This window comes from Pleurodeles waltl, chromosome 11 (genome assembly GCF_031143425.1).
Source record: "Pleurodeles waltl isolate 20211129_DDA chromosome 11, aPleWal1.hap1.20221129, whole genome shotgun sequence".
NCBI lineage: Eukaryota > Metazoa > Chordata > Amphibia > Caudata > Salamandridae > Pleurodeles > Pleurodeles waltl.
The window spans coordinates 617,051,086-617,072,466 of NC_090450.1; the positions used below are offsets into that span (position 1 = coordinate 617,051,086).

The window sequence follows — 21,381 nt, forward strand, 5'->3', positions numbered from 1 at the left end:
CTCTCCCAGGGTGAAAATACAAAAGTACAATATTCTTGGATTTTTTGTGGGACGGAGTGCAATTGAAAAACTTACTGTGGTAGTTCCACTTAAACTTTGAATTGTGGCAGTTTGTCGCTGTAATGAGGCTACATGTAATTTTACTTTATCAAGAAATTACTGCTCATTTCCTCATTAACTTGACTGTATCATTCACAAGCTTCATGCAGCAGAGAAGGGCTAAGTCTCTCAGATGTGTCAAGTCACAGTTGTTTGCCTGGGAGTTTTCAAACATGTAAATGCTGTATTTTCTTGGGGTAGGACACCAGGGATATTTTGCTAACGATTAAACCATCCACAGCTAATCATTAAAACAAGATAATGGATTAATAATTAGGTAATTTACAGTGCTTTATTGACATTCACAAAACCATGTTGGCACAGTCTCCTGTTATCTACATCTGAGAAACACTCAAGAGTTCAGGAAGTTCTAGGTGCGCTGGAAATTAACAAGAAGGACACACGGTTTTTGACAGAACCTGCCAAGAATTCCAACCTCACTTAACCGAGACTTATAAATAAATCATTGCTCCTTCAGCTTGATGTGAAAGCTCCTGCTGCTTTATGGTTACTCACATGGGTTACCCGAGTTTTTAAACGGATACTTTCTGAAAAAACCGTTTACGAAGAACCCACAACTGAAGGCTGTGTGGAGCCCATGCAAGGAATCTGCCATGGAACGGTGATTGTGCTTGGACATCTTCCTTGGGTGCCATCAATTAAATATCTTGGTTATTGATTGTTGATTCTTGTCTCAAACAAAAGAAACCTTGAGCTTCATCAAGGAGGGCCTGTACAGTAAAGAACTTCATTAAGTGGGGACGCAGAAGAAATCAGTAATTACGTTCCATTTCCAGATATTGACAGTTCCTTTGTGGTTTGAAATATGCAGCCCAGGTCTCCATGCATTCTCTTTTTTTACTATACAACACATCTACATCCAGAAACCTCTACCTTTTGGTACATGCATCTCAATCTATGTTTAGGCTATAACACAGCGACTCTTGGGTTTAGAAGCCTCAGCCATCTGATGCTGGAGTCTTTGGATCTGTTCCTGCATTTGCTTATGCTGCCTCTCTGCTCCCTGCTGAATCAGCAAAGCTTGTTCCTGTGGAATAAATGAGATCAACATGAGACAGCGGCAGCTTCTTGACGATACTCCAGCAGATACCTTGGTAGTCACATCCACAAAAAGGCATGAGACACCTGAAACACAGCCATTCACCAAGATCTTACCTTTTCAAAGTGCATAAACATTTAAATAATATCTAATCCTAGAATACAGGTCCATGGTTGCTTATACTTCTTTTTATAAAATGGCACACACATATACCGGTATTACGTCCAAAGTACGGCGCTGAATAAATCTCTCAAAAAGGAAAGGCTGATATTGTAGATACTACAGTTTCTATGGTTAATACTTTGGCAAAGCCACAATCTAGACACAGAGAGAGTCAGATTTTACTAAACTATTTTCTCCTCATTTTACGGCTTAGAAGATTTAGCAGTTTCCTAGTCTTTTGTAAAAAGGATAACAAGACATGATACGTAACATAAAGGTACTTTGGGTCAGCCTCCTTCAGCCACTGCTCACTCCAAGGTTTTGTTCATCCTGAAAGGCTACATACAAAGCAGGGGAAAAGGTCACCCCTTCAGCCATTAGAATTTCGGACAGTGTCAGTCACCCTTTGGACCAGTCCACTTTACGGCCACAGAAAAACTGAAATGCTAATCATGTTCCTAGAAGACGGCTGCCTCACTACTTTCCACTCCACATTAGCAAGAGGAGAGGCAAAGGAGTCCATCTGCAGACACTGCACCTCTCCCAGAGGTTCTGTAGGCTGCGAGGAAACAGCATCAAAGATGGTTCATTACGGGGCTGTTAGAAATGGGGTTTCTAGTTGGCAGTCAGTTTGCACCCTGTCCAAGTAGGGACCCTCACTCTAATCAGGATAAGGGAGATACCTGCTCAGATAAACCCTGCTCACCCCCTTGGTAGCTTGGCACGAGCAGTCAGGCTTATCTCAGAAGCAATGTGTAAACCATTTGCTCATAACACACAGTAATAAGTGAAAACACTACAAAAGGACACCACACCAGTTTTAGAAAGGTAGCCAATATTTATATATATAAAACAAGACCAAATACGATAATAATCCAACATACAGTAAGAAAAATATGAATTATGCAAGATTTACTCAAAAATACAGTTCCTTGAAGTCGATAGCTCCACCTGGGGCTATCACGGCATCGTGATCAACAAAACCAACAGTTCAGGCTGGCTGTGCCGTCGCGGGCCAGCTACGGTGTCGGGAAGACCCGCAAACAGTACCTTGGATTTGTAGGGCGTTGTGATCCCTGCGTTGAGCTCCGGAGAACAGCGTCGCTGGTGTCGGTTCCGGAGTCGGTGCAGGGAGTCGTCGGCCCCTTGAAGTCACACGTGTTGCGGATCGAACTCCGGGCTGATGAAGTCAGGTGCGCCAGCATTGGGGCTGCGGTGCGAAGCAGGACAATGCGATGTGCGGTGCCCACAGGTCACAGCGCAGGCAGCGGCTCGGTGACGGCATCCAGCGGCGTCAGTGAGACCAGGGCTGCAGTGTGAAGCGGGGCATTGCGACATGCGGTGTCCACAGGTCACGATGCAGACAGGATGCCTGGTGGCGACACCAGAGTCGATGATGCTGGCTTCAGTGGACCGGGGCTGCGGTGCAGGACGGGACGGTGCTTCGTGTACCTCACGAGTGGTGTCCACAGGCCACGGTGCAGGCAGCGGCGCTGGTGTCAGCAGGAGCTTCGTCGTTGGGGATGCCCAGGCTGCTGTGTGAGCAGACAATGCCAGAGTGTGGGGCCCACAGGTCACGGTGCGAGCAGCGGCTCGGTGAAGTCGTCCGATGATGGCATCGGTGAGACCAGGGTCGCAGTGTGAAGCGGGGCAATGTGGCTCCGTGTGGTGTCAGCAGGTCACGGTGCAGGCCAGCGGGGTCGTTGGTGGCGTTGAAGTAGTTTCTCCTCTTGAACAGCACAAAACACACAGTTCCCAGTGCTGCAGGTTGAGGAAACTGAAGTCTTTGGTGTCCCTGAGACTTCCAACAGGAGGGAAGCTCTACTTCAAGCCCTTGGAGAACTTTCTTAACCAGGACACACAGCAAAGTTCACCCTTTGCACTCTTTTCAGGCAGAAGCAGCAACCGCAGGCCAGTCAAGCAAAGCAACACCGCAAAGGGACAGTACTCCTCCTCCAGCTCTCCAGCTTTTCTCCTTGCAGAGGTTCCTCTTGATTCCAGAAAGATTCTAAAAGTTTGGGTGTTTGGGTCTGCTTCTTATACCCAGTTCTGCCTTTGAAGTTTGCAAACTTCAAAGCAAAGTCTCAAGTGTTTGCAAGATCCTTCCTTGTCCAGGCCAGGCCCCAGACACTCACCAGGGGGTCGGAGATGACATTGTGTGAGGGCAGGCACAGTCATTTCAGGTGTGAGTGACCACTCCTCCTCTCCCCTCCCCTCCCCTCCAGCACACATGGCTAATCAAGATATGCAGGCTACACCCCAGCCCCCTTTGTGTCACTGTCTAGAGGAGAGGTGTGAACAGCCCAACTGTCAAACTGACCCAGACAGGGAATCCACAAACAGGCAGAGTCACAGAATGGATTAAGCAAGAAAATGCCTACTTTCTAAAAGGGGCATTTTCAAACGCACAATCTTAAAATCAACTTTACTAAAAGATGTATTTTTAAGTTGTGAGCTCAGAGACCCCAAACTCCACATGTACGTTCGCTCCCAAAGGGAATCTACACTTTAATCAGATTTAAAGGTAGCCCCCATGTTAACCTATGAGAGGGACAGGCCTTGCAACAGTGAAAAACGAATTTAGCAATATTTCACTGTCAGGACATATAAAACACATTACTATATGTCCTACCTTAACCATACACTGCACCCTGCCCTTGGGGCTACCTGGGGCATACCTTAGGGGTGCCTTACATGTAAGAAAAGGGAAGGTTTAGACCTGGGAAGTGGGTACACTTGCCAAGTCGGAGTTACAGTCAAAACTGCACACACAGACACTGCAGTGGCAGGTCTGAGACATGATTACAGAGCTACTTATGTGGGTGGCACAACCAGTGCTGCAGGCCCATTAGTAGCATTTGATTTACAGGCCCTGGGCACCTCTAGTGCACTTTACTAGGGACTTACCAGTAAATCAAATATGCCAATCATGGATAAATCAATCAACAGTACAATTTCTATAGGGAGCAGTTGCACTTTAGCACTGATTAGCAGTGGTAAAGTGCACAGAGACAATAAACCAGCAAAAACAGACCTGAAAAAATAGGAGGAAGAAGGCAAAAAGTTTGGGGATAACCCTGCAAAAAGGGTCATTTTCAACAGAGGGCTAATCCTCTTTAGCAAGGGAAATTGAGATTTGTATACTATTACATAAAAAGTGGGCTGTGGATTTCACTGCCATACTTGGGCCCATATTTATACTCGGTTTGCGCTGAATTAGCGTCATTTTATTTTAAGCTAATTCAGTGCAAACCTAACTCCATACTTATACTTTATGGAGTTGACGTCATTTTCTGGAGGGGAAAACCTACCTTTTGTCAATCAGATGCAAGGTAGGCGTCCCCGTCCAGAAAAGGACGATATGGCCTTTGCGCCATATTTATCCCCCCATGCTAAAATCCAGCACGAGGGATGGGGGCCTTAAATAATGGCGCTAAGCTTGCTGGGTCTGGGCAGGCATAAGGGGACCTGTAGGCATAGTTCCATGGAAATTGCCCAACGGTGCCCTTCCCTGGCACAAGGGACACCCCACCCACCCCCACCCACACCAGGAGGACAGCTAAGGATGGGGGACCCATCCCAGGTAAGTCCGGGTAAGTATTTCTTTTCCCCCAACACCGATTGAGGGCCCTGACTTGTGGCCCCCTGCACGGCGCTGGCGCCAATGGCCATGCCCAGGGAACACTGGTCCCCTGGGCATGGCCTGGGCATGGTCATTGGGGTGGTGGGCATGTCTCCTGTCTTTACTAAGGCAGGAACCATGTCCATGGGGGTTGTGAGCCAGAAAATGGCGCTACGCAGCTTAGAGGCATAATTTGGCACACAAGCCCTGGTTCCCCCTACGCCTCCCCAGCCCTTTCCAAGGACGCTAACAGGGCATTAGCGCTGGCTAGTGCCATTCCATAAATATGACACCCGCCCGGTGTCTTGGAATGGTGCTAGCCAGCGCTGTACTTTTTCACACAAAACTGCGCTAACGCAGTTTTGCGTGAAAAAGTATAAATCTCCCCCTTAATATTTTTCCCAATGCATATTGGCCAGTGCAGTCTTGTGTTCTTTCTCAAGAATACGGGACCAATCCCAGGTTCTATGGCAAGATTCCTTGAGCAAACCCCCCCATTGTTATTTTCTTTTATGAGCCCTGCTGTTCTAAGATAGAGCTTGTGCACACTAGATGAAGCCAGATGCTCAGCTGCTACACGAGGCTGCTCGCCTTCAAACATTCTCCAAGTGCTGTCAATCTCCTGGTAGGAATAGTATTTGCTGTATAAATCCATGCATCAAAGTGTTTTGGGTGAAGGAGAGCTCAGAAGTGGCCGCTTATAGCAGCAGAGTGCTATGCAGAGATGGCCGCAGCTGCTGCTGTTGGCTGCAGTCACAGAACAAAAGTGTTGTCAGCCAACAATGCAGTGTTACTTCCGCACCCAAGGGATTTGGGACTGGTGGGCGTATAAAGCCACCTGACATTGTTGCCGGTGGTGGCGTAACAAAATCCCTAGGGAGTCCGTGCAAGGAATGGTGAGCGCCCTCTACCCCCAGAAATGCTCGTACCACAGCAGGAACCACCACCTGCATCCACGTTACATCAGTAGGATTTTCCCTAATACATTCAGGCCCATATTTATACTTTTTGACGCTAAACTGCGCTAACGCAGTTTAGCGTCAAAAAATTTAGCGCCGTCTAACGCCATTCTGAAGCGCCATGCGGGCACCGTATTTATGGAATGGCGTTAGCCGGCGCAAGCAGACCGGCGCTGCCTGGTGTGCGTGGAAAAAAACCACGTAGACCAGGCAGCGCCGGCGTTGGGAAAAAATGACGTTAGGGCGTCTTAAAATGGGGCAAGTCAGGTTGAGGCAAAAAAATCGCCTCAACCCGATTTGCGCCATTTTTTTACGACGCCCAGACGCCATTTCATGACTCCTGTCTTAGTAAAGACAGGAGTCATGCCCCCTTGCCCAATGGCCATGCCCAGGGGACTTGTGTCCCCTGGGCATGGTCATTGGGCATAGTGGCATGTAGGGGGGCACAAATAAGGCCCCCCTATGCCACCCAAAAAAAATAAAAAAATATAAAAAATTATACTTACCTGAACTTACCTGAATGTCCCTGGGGTGGGTCCCTCCATCCTTGGGTGTCCTCCTGGGGTGGGCAGGGGTGGCAGGGGGGTCCCTGGGGGCAGGGGAGGGCACCTGTGGGCTCATTTTGAGCCCACAGGCCCCTTAACGCCTACCCTGACCCAGGCGTTAAAAAGTGGCGCAAATGCGGGGTTTTTTGACCCGCCACCTCCCGGGCGTGATTTTTGCCCGGGAGTATAAATACGACGCATTTGCGTCGCCGTCATTTTTTTAGACCGGAACGCCTTCCTTGCATCTCATTAACGCAAGGAAGGCGTTCACGCAAAAAAATGACGCTATTTGCCCATACTTTGGCGCTAGACGCGTCTAACGCCAAAGTATAAATATGGCGTTAGTTTTGCGCCGAATTTGCGTCGAAAAAAACGACGCAAATTCGGCGCAAACGGAGTATAAATACGGGCCTCAGTGTCAAAGGGATGATGTAGCAGAAACTTTAGTATTGTCCCTCATGTCACAGTGATCATTTAAACGTGACAATCCATGAATTATGTTAATCAAAGTACTAATAGGTTGGCTGTAGAGTGATGCACTGAGAAGCCATTTTTAGTATGCCTTCGTTTAGAATGATGACAGACACAGGTGGTATTGAAGATTAATTAAATGCTTGAAGGGTTAAACTGACATGTTATAGTTTAGACTTTAATAGTTTGTAGTGAAATGATATTGGATTTCTAATAATTCATGTTTTAAATATGTGTGTAAAATTAGAGAAATGCAGTTTTATATTATACTGACTGAAATGTATTAACAGAGTCATTGACTGCTAATGGAGAATTGTTAATGCAGAATTCAATGTGTTTTGTTTGAATGTATTAATGTGCTGTATTAGCTCACTTGCACTTGCAGTGAGGCCTGCTAGGCAGAAAATATCAAGTCATCTTGCTAACTTGTACCAGTCTTTCAGACTCAGTCCTCATGAGAAGACTAGTTTGCTAATAGACGCCTATTGTTTTATACAGAGAGTTGTAAGAATCTGACCTTGTATGCAGAACATCCTGGACTGTGAACTAGCAATTTAAACATTTGTTTCACTCTTATGTGGAGCAATACATGGATGGAAGCTATTCTCATGAAAGACTTGGGAAAGTATGGAGTTGTTTCCAATTGGGGGTTGTATGATCAATTTCCAATAGATGATGCCCCTTCAACATCAAATTAACTGTTGCCCTGATGACTCAGATTGTTGTATGAAGTTTAATATGTCAATGCCAAGCAGGTCATTTGGTCAGATGAGATTCCCCGTAGCTACAAGAAGAATCCTTTTTGCCCAGTATCCTGAATACTGAGCCTCTTGGAGAGGTACCTTCCTCTCTTCCGTTGCCCCTTTTAAACACCTTGCTGAGATTTAGAGATTTTTTTCCTAGCCCTTAAAGAAGACTCTTGACCGAGCTTATGACATGCTGACGCTTTTTCTTTTTACCTACGTCTTGCCCACCTTAGTTAGGAACTTATTGCCATAGATTACCTTTTTCAAAATAATTTTAATCTTTTTGTCTTTTGCCCGCATGTATTCCGCCTCACACGTTTTCCCCTGATTCGCTAAACTGTAGGGTTTCCATGTGCCTAGTGAAATTGAACTTTGATGATTTGAACTGTCAATGCTTTTTAAAACTGAACAATGTGTATTTCTGTATATCAATTCATCTTGTTGATGTTTTGCATCATCTTTGTTGAGTGCCTAGTTCTTCTAATGTTTGTTCGCTTGAACTTATTTTGTCATTTTGGACATCCCTTGATGGTTCTGTATCTTTATAACATTGTCTTGTGAATTGTCTACGTGGCTCTGAGCTTATGTTTGTAATAAATCCCTTAACTTTCTTCCTTACTGGAGTTTTCCTTGTATGGCCACATTGGTCATACTATGTAACTTAATTGGTTTGTACTGGAATTTGGTTGTATAGTTCTACTACATCCTGTGCAGGGTCCAAAGATCCATTGACCTCGGTAAGCATTGATTCCTGCAATGGATTAAAATGCTCCAGCAGGGAAAAAGATATATACTACATACATGCTCTGAGAACTTGGGTTGCTAGTCAAGTGGGGTCTGAACCCTTCTCAAGCAACATCCGCAATCCTGGTCACGGTGAAACACAAAAGTCATTAAATTAAACCGTGCTTAACCCTCTGGTACCTTTCCACAACAGCAGTCAAGCTTAACTTAGAGGCAATGTGTATAGTATTTATCAATCAATCAATCAGGATTTATAAAGTGCGTCTAATCACCCAATAGAGTATCCAGACGCTTGCAGGTCCCGAAGGATTATTCAAATATCAGGTCTTGAGGGGCGTTCGGAATTTTGGAAGTGAGGTGATGGTTCGGAGGTGTGTAGGGAGGCTGTTACAGGTTTTTGTTGCGATGTGAGAGAAGGAGCGTCCTCCACTTCTGCTTTGGTAGATGCAAGGAGTATGACAAGTGAAAGTGAGGAAGATCATAGTCTTCACTGCGGTTGGTGGAAGTTCAGGTGGTGGTTAATATACGTGGATTGTTGGTTGTGGAGAGCCTTGTGTGCGTCGGTCAGCAGCTTGAATTGGCATCTCTTCTGTATGGGGGGCCAGTGGAGTCTCCTGAAGTGATGTGTGATGTGGGTTCATCGGGGAAGGCCTAAGATGAGTCTAGTTTCAGCGTTCTGTATGGTCTAAAGTCTCTGTAGGAGATGTGTGGCGACTCCTACATAGAGGTAATTGCAGTAGTCCAGTCGGCTGGTGATAAGGGCCTGTGTCACGGTGTGTCTCGTGTAGGGGAAGACCTTATGTAGCATGCACAAAGTGAGGAAGCAGGCGAAGGAGACAGTGTTAATCTGTGATTTTATGGTGAGCTTGTTGTCAATGATGATTCCGTGGTTTCTGGCATGGTCGGAGAGAATGGGTATAGGACCTAGGTCTGATAGCCACCGGGAGTAGTTCTATGTGTTGCTGCTATTGCCAAAGATCTATTCTTTCATCTTGTCTGTGTTCTGATGAGGGCAGTTGTCTTTCATCCAGTCAGCGACGCTTGTCATGCACCTGTGGAAGTTTGGTCTGGTGGTGGAGGGGTCATTGGTGAGTGAGAGGATGAGTTGGGTGTTGTTTGCATAGGAAATTATGTTGAGCCACCTGTATTTTATGTCTTTGCAAATATGCCACAACCATACATATTTTACAACAATCGTTGAGCCCCCAGACATTCCATGTGAGCAGGCTGAGCAACAAAGGGGTCATTATGCCACGCTATGCGCCATTCATGTCAGCCACCATTGCCACGCATCTCAGCCAATGTCTCCACAGCAACAAGTGTAATGTTAACAGTCTGCAGCATTTACCATTGCATAATATTCAACTGTACTGAACAACCCCCCCCACACACACTGTGAGACCCCATAACATGCACAGTAAAAACATAATTTGTGTCATAACTTGACGGTTGCATTGTATGGACCACCTCTGCCACTCATACTAGCCACAGCAACCAGGCTGCCTCTTCCTCCCAATATTATAAGGAGACAATATAATGATAATGAGACACACAGCATAACATTTAAATCTGCTCAGTTGAAGACTGAATGAATATTGCCAATCGTTCGCTGTCTTTAGTCGTTGCAGCCCATCCCCAACCATGCACCCAAGCATCTTCAACAATGGGCAGTAGCAGAGCAGGAGTCCTCCGATGATTACCAGTACTGTAAATGATGTCCAGCCTGATGGAATGTCCGACTGGATACCACAATGGGTGTATCCCACTTCTGACCATAATGCCACAAATTACTTCAATCCTCCAGCTTCTGGGAAGCTGCAGCATCTAAATCCTCTGATCTGAGAGACTGTTACCTCATTGTCACAGAGCTGTGTCACTTGATGAATTGATGCAGTTGTTTTGGGTCTCCAAAAATAATTGCCTTCCCATCAACCATCACCTGCAGATGTGCCGGATAAGGCATGCTATATTCTAACTGAAGTTCTTGGAGTTTGCGTTTGGCTGGGATGAATTGTTTACAAGTCACCTGGGTCTGCTGAGGAAAGCCTGGATGAAGAGCCAGTTACATGCCCTCACAGCGCAGCCCTTTGAGTTCTCTTGCCTTGCAAAGTGCTGCTTCGTGGACCATATAGTTGATGAGGCGTGCTATGATGAGACAAGGCTTTGCCCCAGACACCTGCTGTGGTGCCAGTGACCTATGGGCTTGTTCAACCACGATGATGTGTGAAAAAGTCTCTTGCCTTAAAATTTCTAGGAGAAGCCTCTCCACAAACCTTTCCATATTGTCAATGTCCGTGGACTCTGGCAGCCCAATGAACCGGAGGTTGTTACCCCATGATCTGGCCTCTAAGACCACTGTCTTTGACTGCAATGTAAGTTCCACCTAGTCTAGTCACTTCTGCACTGCCAACACAGTGACCTGCTCATCCACCACAATGCGTAGTTTAACCATGTCTAAGCGCTCAGTGTGCTTGTTAAGGTGCTCCAACATGTGGTCCATCCAAAAGGACAGGGCGTCTAGCTTACCATCTATTTTAGTGTGACTGTGCTGCCTTGCTACCAGGATTTGTCGTAGTTCACTGCCCACCTCTGGGTACACCTCCTCCTGTCCTGAGTCCGCTGCGCTACCATCCTCGCATAGCATGGGCGTCTTTTGAGTATTGAACTGCAGCTTAGATTGGGATTTGTCAGTTTTGCCCACACTGCAGGATGCGTCCAGTAGGTTCCATAGCACGCCTCCAAAAGCATTCTGCACTGTAATAAGGGGTCGGCTGGTAAGGCAGGCAGCGGGGTGCAGCTAACTCCAGTAGCATCAAGGACTCAATGTGTCCAGAGTCCAGTCATCTTCAGTCTCCCAATGTCACAGGACTAGGTCTACCACTCCTTATGGATAGGCCGCAACTGCATGATTGGATGGAGAGGCATGCAGTCAGTTCCCCAGTCTCTTCTGCAGTGCGCCATTCTCCTCTTTATAGTTAATGGTTGTAAGATCAGTGCATACCCCACCACCGTAGAGTACTCCACTAGAGCACTTCCTATATTCATGATGTCCAGGGGAGACACCTCACAGTGCTCTCTTATAAATGTCTACTAGGCTGCTACCAAACTGAACTAATGCACAGTCTCACAGGGCACAAGGGTAGACATAGACCTCCACAATACAATTCTCCATCAACTCTTTGGCCCACATTCTGTGCAGCCGATATTGGTGTTTAGGAGGCACACGTTCCCAACTCAGTCTCCTACATCCTCCTCCTATATACCAACCTCATACTAGGACGGACAGAGTCTGGAATGTTGTGAGGGGCAGGGCCTGCTTCATAGCCTAGTTGATGAATGCAGGCATCAATTAAAACACTCCAGTGGTCCTCCCCTCTTCAGGGGTGGTTCACAGGCCGTTATCTGCAGCAGGGTGAGTCACAGGATACCCCTGATAGCGTGGAGCTCTAGTCCAGCTAGAGTCAATTGTACGCCCCCAGGATATTGGAACCCTTGTGCATTTTATCTGAGGGCCAGCTTGGCCTCTGGGCCCTCTGTGCGTGTGGGCTTCGATGTTGCAGGGGTCAGAACTCCCCCCAGGCTCACCGCCCAATCCAGTGCCCCCGAGGGGTGGGGGAGGGTAATGAAGTACTCTTAGGGCTCCCGCCACGCCCCTGATGTCAGATCCAGGCCAGCGTGGCACTATTCAGCCCCTTGAGCCAGACAGGGTCGCACCCACCCGCACAGACCACTCTCCAAATTAGGCCGTGTCAGGCCAGCGTGCAAATCTCTTACCTCTGCATCAACACTGGCTCCAGTCACAACTTCCCAGTGAGCACTAGGCCGAGTTGCAGTAGCCGAGGCAGCGATTCCTCCACGCTGGGCTACCTTTCACCTCCTCCAGCAGTGGGCCGCGTGCCTCCTGTGTAATCAAATGGCCTCCTGGCCTAGGATCAGCACAGGCACCCTAGATTAGCCGATCCACTCTCTCTCATGTGATGTGCACAATTTACTGCAGGTTGTAAACAGGTGACTTTAGCAGTACCCCACCTATTCTTGGCACTAGGATGTTGAAGGATGAATTTACAGCCGCAAAAGCTTACCTAGATGGAGGCCATCTATAGGCCTGGCAAGCTCCACCCGCTGCTGTGATCATTATTAACCCAAACACGCCTGCAACTGCTGTGATCATTTTAGAACCACTCGGAGCTGCATCTACCTCGGCTCATTCAGGGTAGCAAAGGCAATGACCATTAATGGCCCACTAGGGCCAGTAACACGGGGCAGGTAGTGAGCTGCCGGCTGTACCCAGCAGCGTTGTGAACTTTCTGGTTGCCACAGTCTCCACAGCAGATATGCAAAATGGCCCCTGAGCTGCCAAAGGAGGCCGTGGACTCAAATAATTGCCCACCCAATTTAATGAGAAGCGTAAGACTTGGTGAACAATCTTTAAGTTAGTGCACATTTGACTGCAAAAGAGCTAGCACACTGTGCTAGAATTCATGCTTTACCTGATTTTAAAAAGATGGCCACAAGATAGAGGGCCACAAGGGAATCCTGGAGTATAACACCTCAAAGTAGAATCACACCCTGAGATACTACCTGGTATAACAAACGTTAGCATATCTACATGATTAAATGTACTTACTTTCACTGAAAAGACAAGCACTAGGCTGAACATTGAAGTTATTTTCTGTTTTGGATGAATGCTGAGCACTGAGCTCGAGCACCTTAGACAATCTCCTTGGGAAGCTTGTGAATTTTTGCCCCTGATACCTTCAGAGTCAACTACAGTGAAAAGTTGTATTTGGCCCACTTTGCAGAGCCATAGTAGGAGAACCTCAATAATATCAGTGGCTAACTATTTTAACCACCATAGTTGAGGCCCAGTATCTCCTACCTACCCCATGACATCTTCCCAACAGGGACACACATCTTCTTTAGAAGGACCTATACCCTACTGGAGAGAACCCTGCAAGTGGACAAGGAAGATGCAAATCTGTAACCTAGAAATTGTCTTGACCAGAGTTTACTCTGGACTGCTCCCAGAGTACGAACTGAACCTGTGATAAAAGGGTATGAGGGAAATACCCGTAGTTTGTATTATTGAGTCGGTGCAGAGAAATAAAGACTACCCAAGGCTGAATGTGAACACATACTTTGCCTGGAGAGTGACTGTGAAATTGCTGTGCATTCATGAACCTGTTCAAAACTCGTTCCTTCACTAATATTCTCTTAATAAAATGTTTTAACACACATCCTAGGGTTCTACTCTGCTTGTGTTGAGAGCCCTCTCTCAGTATTAAGCTTTATCTTTAAGTCAAATGGATGGCACACTACAAATCTTTCTCCAAGGCTCCTAAGATAAATGCTGGAAGGACTGTAAAAGGAGGAGGAAAACTGAGGTAATTTTTCTACCATTGCTGCAATAAGGCAGTTCAATGCTTGAACTTGTAAAAGGCTCTTATCTTTCTACCAGGGCATGCTTATGTGAAACCCTCTATCCTGGGCAGTGAGACATTTAAAATGTCTCTGCCAGCTCTACCATACTTTCATACGATTATACAGGTGAGGGTAGATCTTGCTCTTGAGTGAATTGTTCCTTGAATCCCAGGATAAATTTGAGTCAGAGGTATGTGCCTTTCATTTGCTGCTACTATAACATTGTAGTGTTGGGCATGTTTTGTCATGACCCATTCATAGGCTGGCTACTTTCATAATGGCTCCTCAAGGCTATCGCATCAAGAACCTTCAGGCTACCCTGTTGCACTAAAAACCTATCTGTTAGTATGCACAAGAAGATCAACCCACTGGTCAGCATGAACATTTGTGCACTCCCCTGTTTAGGCATTCTCAAAAACAGCTGGACCATCTGTGCAACCACATTACAGCCAGAGGCAGGAGACAGCTGGGGAGATCTGGTGCCTCTTGATTTTGAAGATTATACGTGGCTGTCATGCTGTTCATGTTGATGAGTCCTACCTTGCCAATCGAGTGGGGGAGGAAAGTTTTCAATGTAAGGTAAACAGCTATTAGCTCCAGGTATCTGATGTGAAGACCCTAGCTTCTGGATTCCCACAGGCCTTGCACAGTCAGATCTTGTAAGTGTGCACCCCATCCCATGAGGGTGGTGTTGGTTGTAATGGTCCTCTGTAAAACTGGGTCGAGAAAAGGGCGCTCCTGAAACAGGTTGTTGGTGTTCAAGCACTGCAGAGAGCGACAAGTGTGGCTGATCAACACTAGGTCATCCCAATGATCCTCCGCTTGGGACTAGGAACTACTGGTGCGCTAAGTACTCCTGTCACGGATGCATGTGTAACCTAGCATGGGGCACTATAGCAATACAGGAGGTCATCATGCCAAGGAGATGCACAACAGTCATGACTGTGACTTGCTGGGCAGGTTGAAAGATAAAGATTAGTGCCTTGAAGGACAGTATCCTGCCAACATTTAGATAAGCCTTGCCAACTTCTGATTTGGGGAATGCTCCCAGATAGGGTGGTATCTGGAAGGGTTGGAGGTGGGATTTTGTAGCATTGATGGTAAACCCTAGTTGATGGAGTTTTATTGTGAGCAGAGTGTGTTCGCAGCAGTTTTGATGGGTGGCTCTCTTGATGAGCCAGTCGTCCAGATAGGGGAAGACATAGATGCTTTGTCTGCGCAGATGTGCAGCCACTACCACAAGTCACTTGGTGAAGACTGGGTGCAGTGGTGACTCCAAAGGGGAGCACCTTGAACTGGGAATGCTTTCTGCTGACTACAAACCTGAGATGCCAGCAATGTGCCGGGTGGAATACTATGGGGTAAAAAGTGGCCTTCATACCAAAAGCAGCCATGAAGTCACCTTTTTGTAGCAGCTGGATGACATCCTGAAGAGCAATCATGTGTAAGTGCTCTGAAAGAATGTATTTTTTTAGGAACATGAGGTCCAGAATGGACAAAGGGAACTGTCTTTTTGGGACTTTACGGAGAGTACACACCCAGCCTCGCTGATGGTGGGGGATGATTTCTATGGCCCCTTTGGGGAGGAGCTCTGAGTAGCTTTTGATGTTTTGGGGAGTTTGTGTTTGCGAGGTGGACTGGTGGGCAGTATGGAAGTTAGTTCCAGACAATGACCATGCTAGATAATATCCAGTGCCCACAGGTCTTAGATGATGTTCCGGCAAATGGCAAAGAACCTTTGGAGGCATCCCAGACAGATGTTGTATGATCAGAGGAAGGAGAGACAAGTCAGGGCTTAGTGGTGGTGGCAGATCCCTTAGGAGAGCCGCCCTTGCCCCTGCCTTTTGAGTTGTTGCCTCAAAAGGACCCTCCAAAGTAGCTTCTGGGAGTGGACTGTTGGGCCTGTTGATGTTGGCATGAGGTGGAGGCCTAAGCGGAGGTGGTATTTGACCCTCCGCGGTAGGGTGTGCAGTAAAAGGGTCCATGAAGAGTAGGGGTCTATAGGCCTTCCATCACTTTCGCCGTCTCCATATCTTTCTTTATTTTTACCAAAATTTGGTCAACCAGTGGTCCGAACAGATGTTGGCCATCAAAGGGCAGGTTGAGCAAGTTTTGCTGGTCTTCCAGCTTGAAGCCGAAGATACGGTGCTAGGCATGCCTGCGCAGAAGGACAGTGGAGTTGACCCCTCCCATCAGCACTGTCCGCAGCATCTAGCGCACAATGAATGGTGGTGTTGGAGATCTGCATTCCCTCAGGGATGATCTCATAGTCCCTTTTCTTGTGCTCCTCTGGTAGATGTTGGAGGAGTTCCTCCATCTCACCCCAGTGGGCACAGTCATAACTAGAGGGCAGCCCAATGGAATGCAGCTACTTTCTTATCTGCAGCAGCTATATGTTTACTGTCTTTATCAGGTGGCGGGGTATCACCACTAACTTGAGAGTTAGCCCTCTTATGTGCAGTGGTGACCACTAGAGAGTCAGGAAGGGAAATTACCACAAATGTATCGGGGTAGCCTTGCATTTTTTGTCCACCCTAGGTGTGATGACCTTGGTGTGGATGGGGTCATGAAAGATGGGTGGGGTGTAATGAGCACAGCTTTGAGCATGGGGAGGTACTGAGCGGACCAGTGTGTGGCAGAGAGGATCTCAAGAGGAGTTACTGTTCCAAAGACTCAGCATGGAGATCCACTTTGAGGCAGCCCTACCAATCAGTTCAAGTTAGGAGGTGGAGTCATCAGTAGGGGAGGGACGGGCAGGGTACAGTTTGGGGGTCTCTGTGCCCCAGTGGGTTAGCATCACAGCTGTCCCAGGGATTACCCTGATGTGGAGTGTTGAACATATCCTCTCCCTCCTGGCCCTCGTATATGAGTGAGAGGACCCCTGAGGTGCCGACCAGGGCTCAGAGACAGTGGTGGCACAGCAGCCGGTCTCTGAGACTCCAGAGGGGCAGGACAATTATTATGTTGGATTTGCTTGATGTGCTATCTGTGGCAAGGGGGAGGGAAGTCTGTACTCCAAACAGGCTGCGCAGGAGGGAAGTCCTCGATCTCCAGGTCAGAGCCAGAGCTGTAAGCAGGGAAGAAGGTTACATCATCTCCTGGCCAAGGTTGCGGGCGATGTTCCCCTTTAATGTCTTTGGATCTGTGGAGGTCCGGTGTGCTGTCTTTGCTCCTACAGGACATCTTGAGATGTGAACACCAAAGGCCACAAAGGTTCTTCTTGGATCGGAAGGCGCGGTAGGACTCCCTGGCAATCTTGTTGTGTTCCGAAGACAGACAAAGAATAAACTTGCTGGATGTCTTTCTAAGGGTACTTCGCGTGGCAGTAAGGACAATAACTTAAAGGAGTCTGTTCCATCACCATTGAGACACGGTTGAAAGATGCAGGCAGGACACAGAAGGAGGCCCAAAAGGGTGAAGGCCCACGTGGGCTGAAGTCGACCTGAAAGTCGGCCCGGCAAAACTTAAGCCATCCACCCAACATGATAGAGAAAAATGGAAAACATGTTTGATAACAATACCAACAAATAGAGACCGAACAGAGCACTGCACAGTGTCAAACCAGAGTACAGTGGCACCCGTCTGAACCAGACGGAGGAAAGAAAACAGTCCAACAATGAATTCAGTGAACATGCACATTACCAGCCGAAGGGGGAGCCACAGTACTGGGTGATTCAAAAGAGTTCTTTGAAGAAACAAATCTTGCACACATCTGGACCCAACACTTGATGGCAGGAGTATGCACAGCATGTGTATCTACAGCCACACATGCCACAAACACATATTTTTCATGTACCATACTTCTGTGACTAGTTTCTAAAAAATGTGCTACCAAAGTATCAACTCAAAGTATCTATATCAACTCCAAAGTTATAATTATCATCAATATAATTTGAAGTGGCGTTAAATAGAAAATCTATCCTTTCTAAGGAATGCTTACATTGATTATATTGTGCAATTCTTTATATCTTGATTATATTGTTCAATAATGTGGAGGCTACATGCTTGCAGGCAGAGCATAATTTGAGCCAGTGGTTTCTGGTGCTCAGCACCAACACTTAATTGTCAACACCGGCACTTATGTCAGTCTGCCAAATAGTGGCACTGTCTGTCTAATTCCGAGATGAGTTCTTTAACAATCATTTATTAAAAGTTAGTCATACCTGCCACTCCAGCCATTCTTATGATTTGGGGGCCTAGAAGAGTTTAGATTGTCACACTTGTAAGAGTGTGGTTGCTGGTAGTTGTGTTGGTACTGTCACTGGCAGCGCTGGCAGTGGCACTGGTCAGAGGAAACTGCAGTGGCCTCCTGACAAGGCACTTATCCTTTTCTTTATTTTTTTCTTTTTTTACACAGATTAAGCACTGGTTTCAGGGCATAATTTGAACATGAGACCCTTCTGAATGCCAGTTCATGACAGATGGCAAGGGAATATGTTCAAGGCATCTCTAAGATCCTGCAGCATGCAAAGCTCCATAAACATCTCAACAGGTCTGAAACTTCGCCCCATCCCAATTCCAACTAGCTGAATTTCCATAAGGTGTTGTACTTGGGTATTTGATTTGGTGTGTCAGGTTCTCCAACAAGGCATTCTGACACTGACATTCCACCCTTTGCAAAAAAAACAACAACACGTGAATGAGAATGTATTCTATATAGCTATACATTTCTGGATAATATTTTCACCCTTCAACACTTATCCCCATTTCTGAGGATTCAGTATCTGGGACCAGTTCACCAAAAATTGCAAAAGAACATGCTTCAGAAGTAGAGTTGTATTTATCCATCAGAAGTTTTTTTTCCTGAGGCAGGTGCTCTCCTTCTGCCATACAGATTAATTTTCTTCGAAAGTCCATTGTTTCTTGTGATTGCATTGTACACAGTGTACATCTAGGTATGACAGCTCTGTAGAAATGCCTCAAAGACCTTTATAGTCAGAGGTAAGGGCACTGGCAATAGAAACTATCCCTTTTCTCTTCAGCTCTCCACTCTCATCTAAAATGACACCAGAAGGAAATATGTTGACAGGAAACCCTATATAGGGCAGCTGACTCCCCAACCAGACAATCGTGACAGATGTATTATCCGGTAAGGGGCATATTCTATTCAAGAAGCAGTAATCAAATATTACTCTGATATTTGTGCATATAATAAAAGTACTCATGAAGGAGAACTAGGATTACAAGTGACATTTCCATTTCATTCCAGTTAGTCAGTAAAATATTTATGTTACAATATAAAGATGTTACATATTGCACAATAAAAATGTTAAGTGATAAATAAAACTGGTTTGGGATTTACCTTGAGCTTTTGACTCATTACCCTCTCGTTGTCCTCAATCATTTTCAACCTGTCCTCCTCCATCTTCTGTGTCAGCTGCTTGATATGTTCCTCATGGCTTTTCTGCTGGGCCTCCAACTTTTGCTGGGCTGCTGCATGCATCTCTTCCTTCAGCTTCATCTCCCGCTCTGCAGCTTGTACCTTTGCTTGCTCCTCTGATGAAAAAATAAGCAAAATAGGGGTTACTTTAGATCTCCTACTAGGAAGAAACGCACCTTGCGAACCAAAGGCTGTGATAATAGGAAACGTGCAAAGTTGCTGAATCTTCCTGCTAATCTAACTTCAGAGAACCCGAGAACATAGTTCTTAAAGCAAGTGGTACTTAATACTTCTGACCTGTATTTCTATTTGCGATTTTTCAACTGTGAGCATTTCATCCTGTAATACTGTAGGTGGATTCAAACAGCTAGCACAGAGGATGTTAATTTAGATGTCTACGGGGGGCGGGGGTTCAGGATGAGTGGATAATGTAAAGATATATGACCTTACATTTCATGCATAGCAGTCCATGAGGTGATCAAAAGGCAAGTATGTGGTGCTTGACATGATGAGTCGTTGTAGGCTGAGTGCAGATTATATTCCAAGCCTGCATTGAAGTCAGCCGTCAGGTTGTGTTTTGCCTAAAGTTTGATTAGTAGGGTTGGTTTTTGAGTGATTGCTTTCACACCCTTATAATTAGTATTTCCAGAGAGCCACTATAAAAGTGGTTTCCATGGTACTAACAAGCTATTTGGTGTTCTGGGTACATGGGGACTGGTGGGAATGTGTGCTGGTTAATCAAAGTTTCTTCAATATTTGTTTGGTTTGAGTGTGTGATGATGAATTGGAGTCAAGCTGATCGCAATCTTGATGATTTATTAATTATATTGTTGCTATTAGGCGTAATGTAATGGATGGGGATGGATATTGAACAGCATATGTACTTTATGTCAATTGTAGGAGGTCTTTACATATTATTCCCCTAAGCAGTCCTGGCTGTGGCTGTCTGGTGCAATGATACACAGAGGAAGACAGTTCTGGAACCTGCTGCTAGGACTGTTATTGGAGTATGTGCTTTGCTAGATGGGAGTCATAGGCAAGATTTTGATATGTATAGCGCACTACTTGAGAATGCATATATATCAGTCTCTCAACTATAGTGCATTGATTGTTTAGCAACTATTGTGTTTAAATAATTTGGTACTTACTTTGCTTGGGTAAAGAATCTGCTAAGAAAAGGGCTTAAAAATGATCCTAGGAATCAGGTTTGTGTGCACCAGGCGGAATTCCTCAAGCTCACACTTGATTTCATTGGTTTGTACTGTATGGACTGAACTAGTACTTGAACAGATTCTAATGCACAATGTTTGTTCTGCAGTATTCATTGCAGTTCATAGGTTCAATATGATCACCACCTACCAGCAATTTCCTTCTCCTTCTGCGACAGGGTCTGATCCATCTGCAGAATGGACATTGCTACAGATTCTTGTGTCTGAACAAACTCCTGGAGAACTTCTTCTGCCTAGGAAAGAATACACAATTCATGTCAACCAGAGTCCTGCAGTTTAAAAAGTAGACACAATGGTATCAGTAAAAAACGATAAAGCTACCTATATGATCATGACAGTCCTAGGCTCTCTCCTATGGAGAATGTAAGTGTATCCAGCCGCCTCTCAGTGGGACCGCAAGCAGCTTCTCAAAACCGTAAATAAAGTTGTATAAGATGTAAACTATGAACACTGGAAGCACAGGCAAGAACAAATGCACAATTGTGCATCCCTTCCAGTCCCTGTTTTGATAAGTAATCATGATAAGAGTAGACGATTTAAGGGACTGGAATGTAAATGTTATAAGAGAATACAGCCTAGCTCTAGGAGTAATACAGTGACCACAAGCATGGCTAGAATAATAGTATCTCTTGACTCTTGTAGTCTCTAGTTGATGGAGAGCATGCTCATCATAATAGACATTGGGCATAATTTAAATTTTGTCGGAGAGGGAACTCCATAACAAAGATGACGGAGTTCCCACCACACCAAACTTTTAAATTGTCTGCCCAATTTTGATACAAGCAAACCATAGTTTGGCAACGTCAGAGACTACTCATCTCCACTGAGGTCAAACTCTTCTGATGGCACGGACATACACTTATTGTTCAATGTCTTTCACTGCCAAGAAAAGCTTTGCAGTAAGGGGCATTAAAAAGTGCTCAGTGCCCCACTCACCATGGGG

The 21,381-nt window shown here is 45.9% G+C and overlaps 1 protein-coding gene across 1 annotated transcript in view; it reads right to left on the reverse strand.

The window, feature by feature from the left end:
• Positions 1-365: 365 nt before the first annotated feature.
• LOC138265930 (guanylate-binding protein 1-like) overlaps positions 366-21,381 on the reverse strand; it is a 149,357-nt gene continuing 128,341 nt past the window's right edge. Inside the window, exons 9-11 of the mRNA XM_069214126.1 lie at positions 20,569-20,671; positions 19,132-19,325; positions 366-1,147 (exon numbers count right to left, since the gene is read on the reverse strand). Of these exons, the coding sequence (XP_069070227.1) occupies positions 1,022-1,147; positions 19,132-19,325; positions 20,569-20,671 (423 nt within the window). The 3' untranslated portion in view covers positions 366-1,021. The remainder of the gene's footprint in view (positions 1,148-19,131; positions 19,326-20,568; positions 20,672-21,381) is intronic.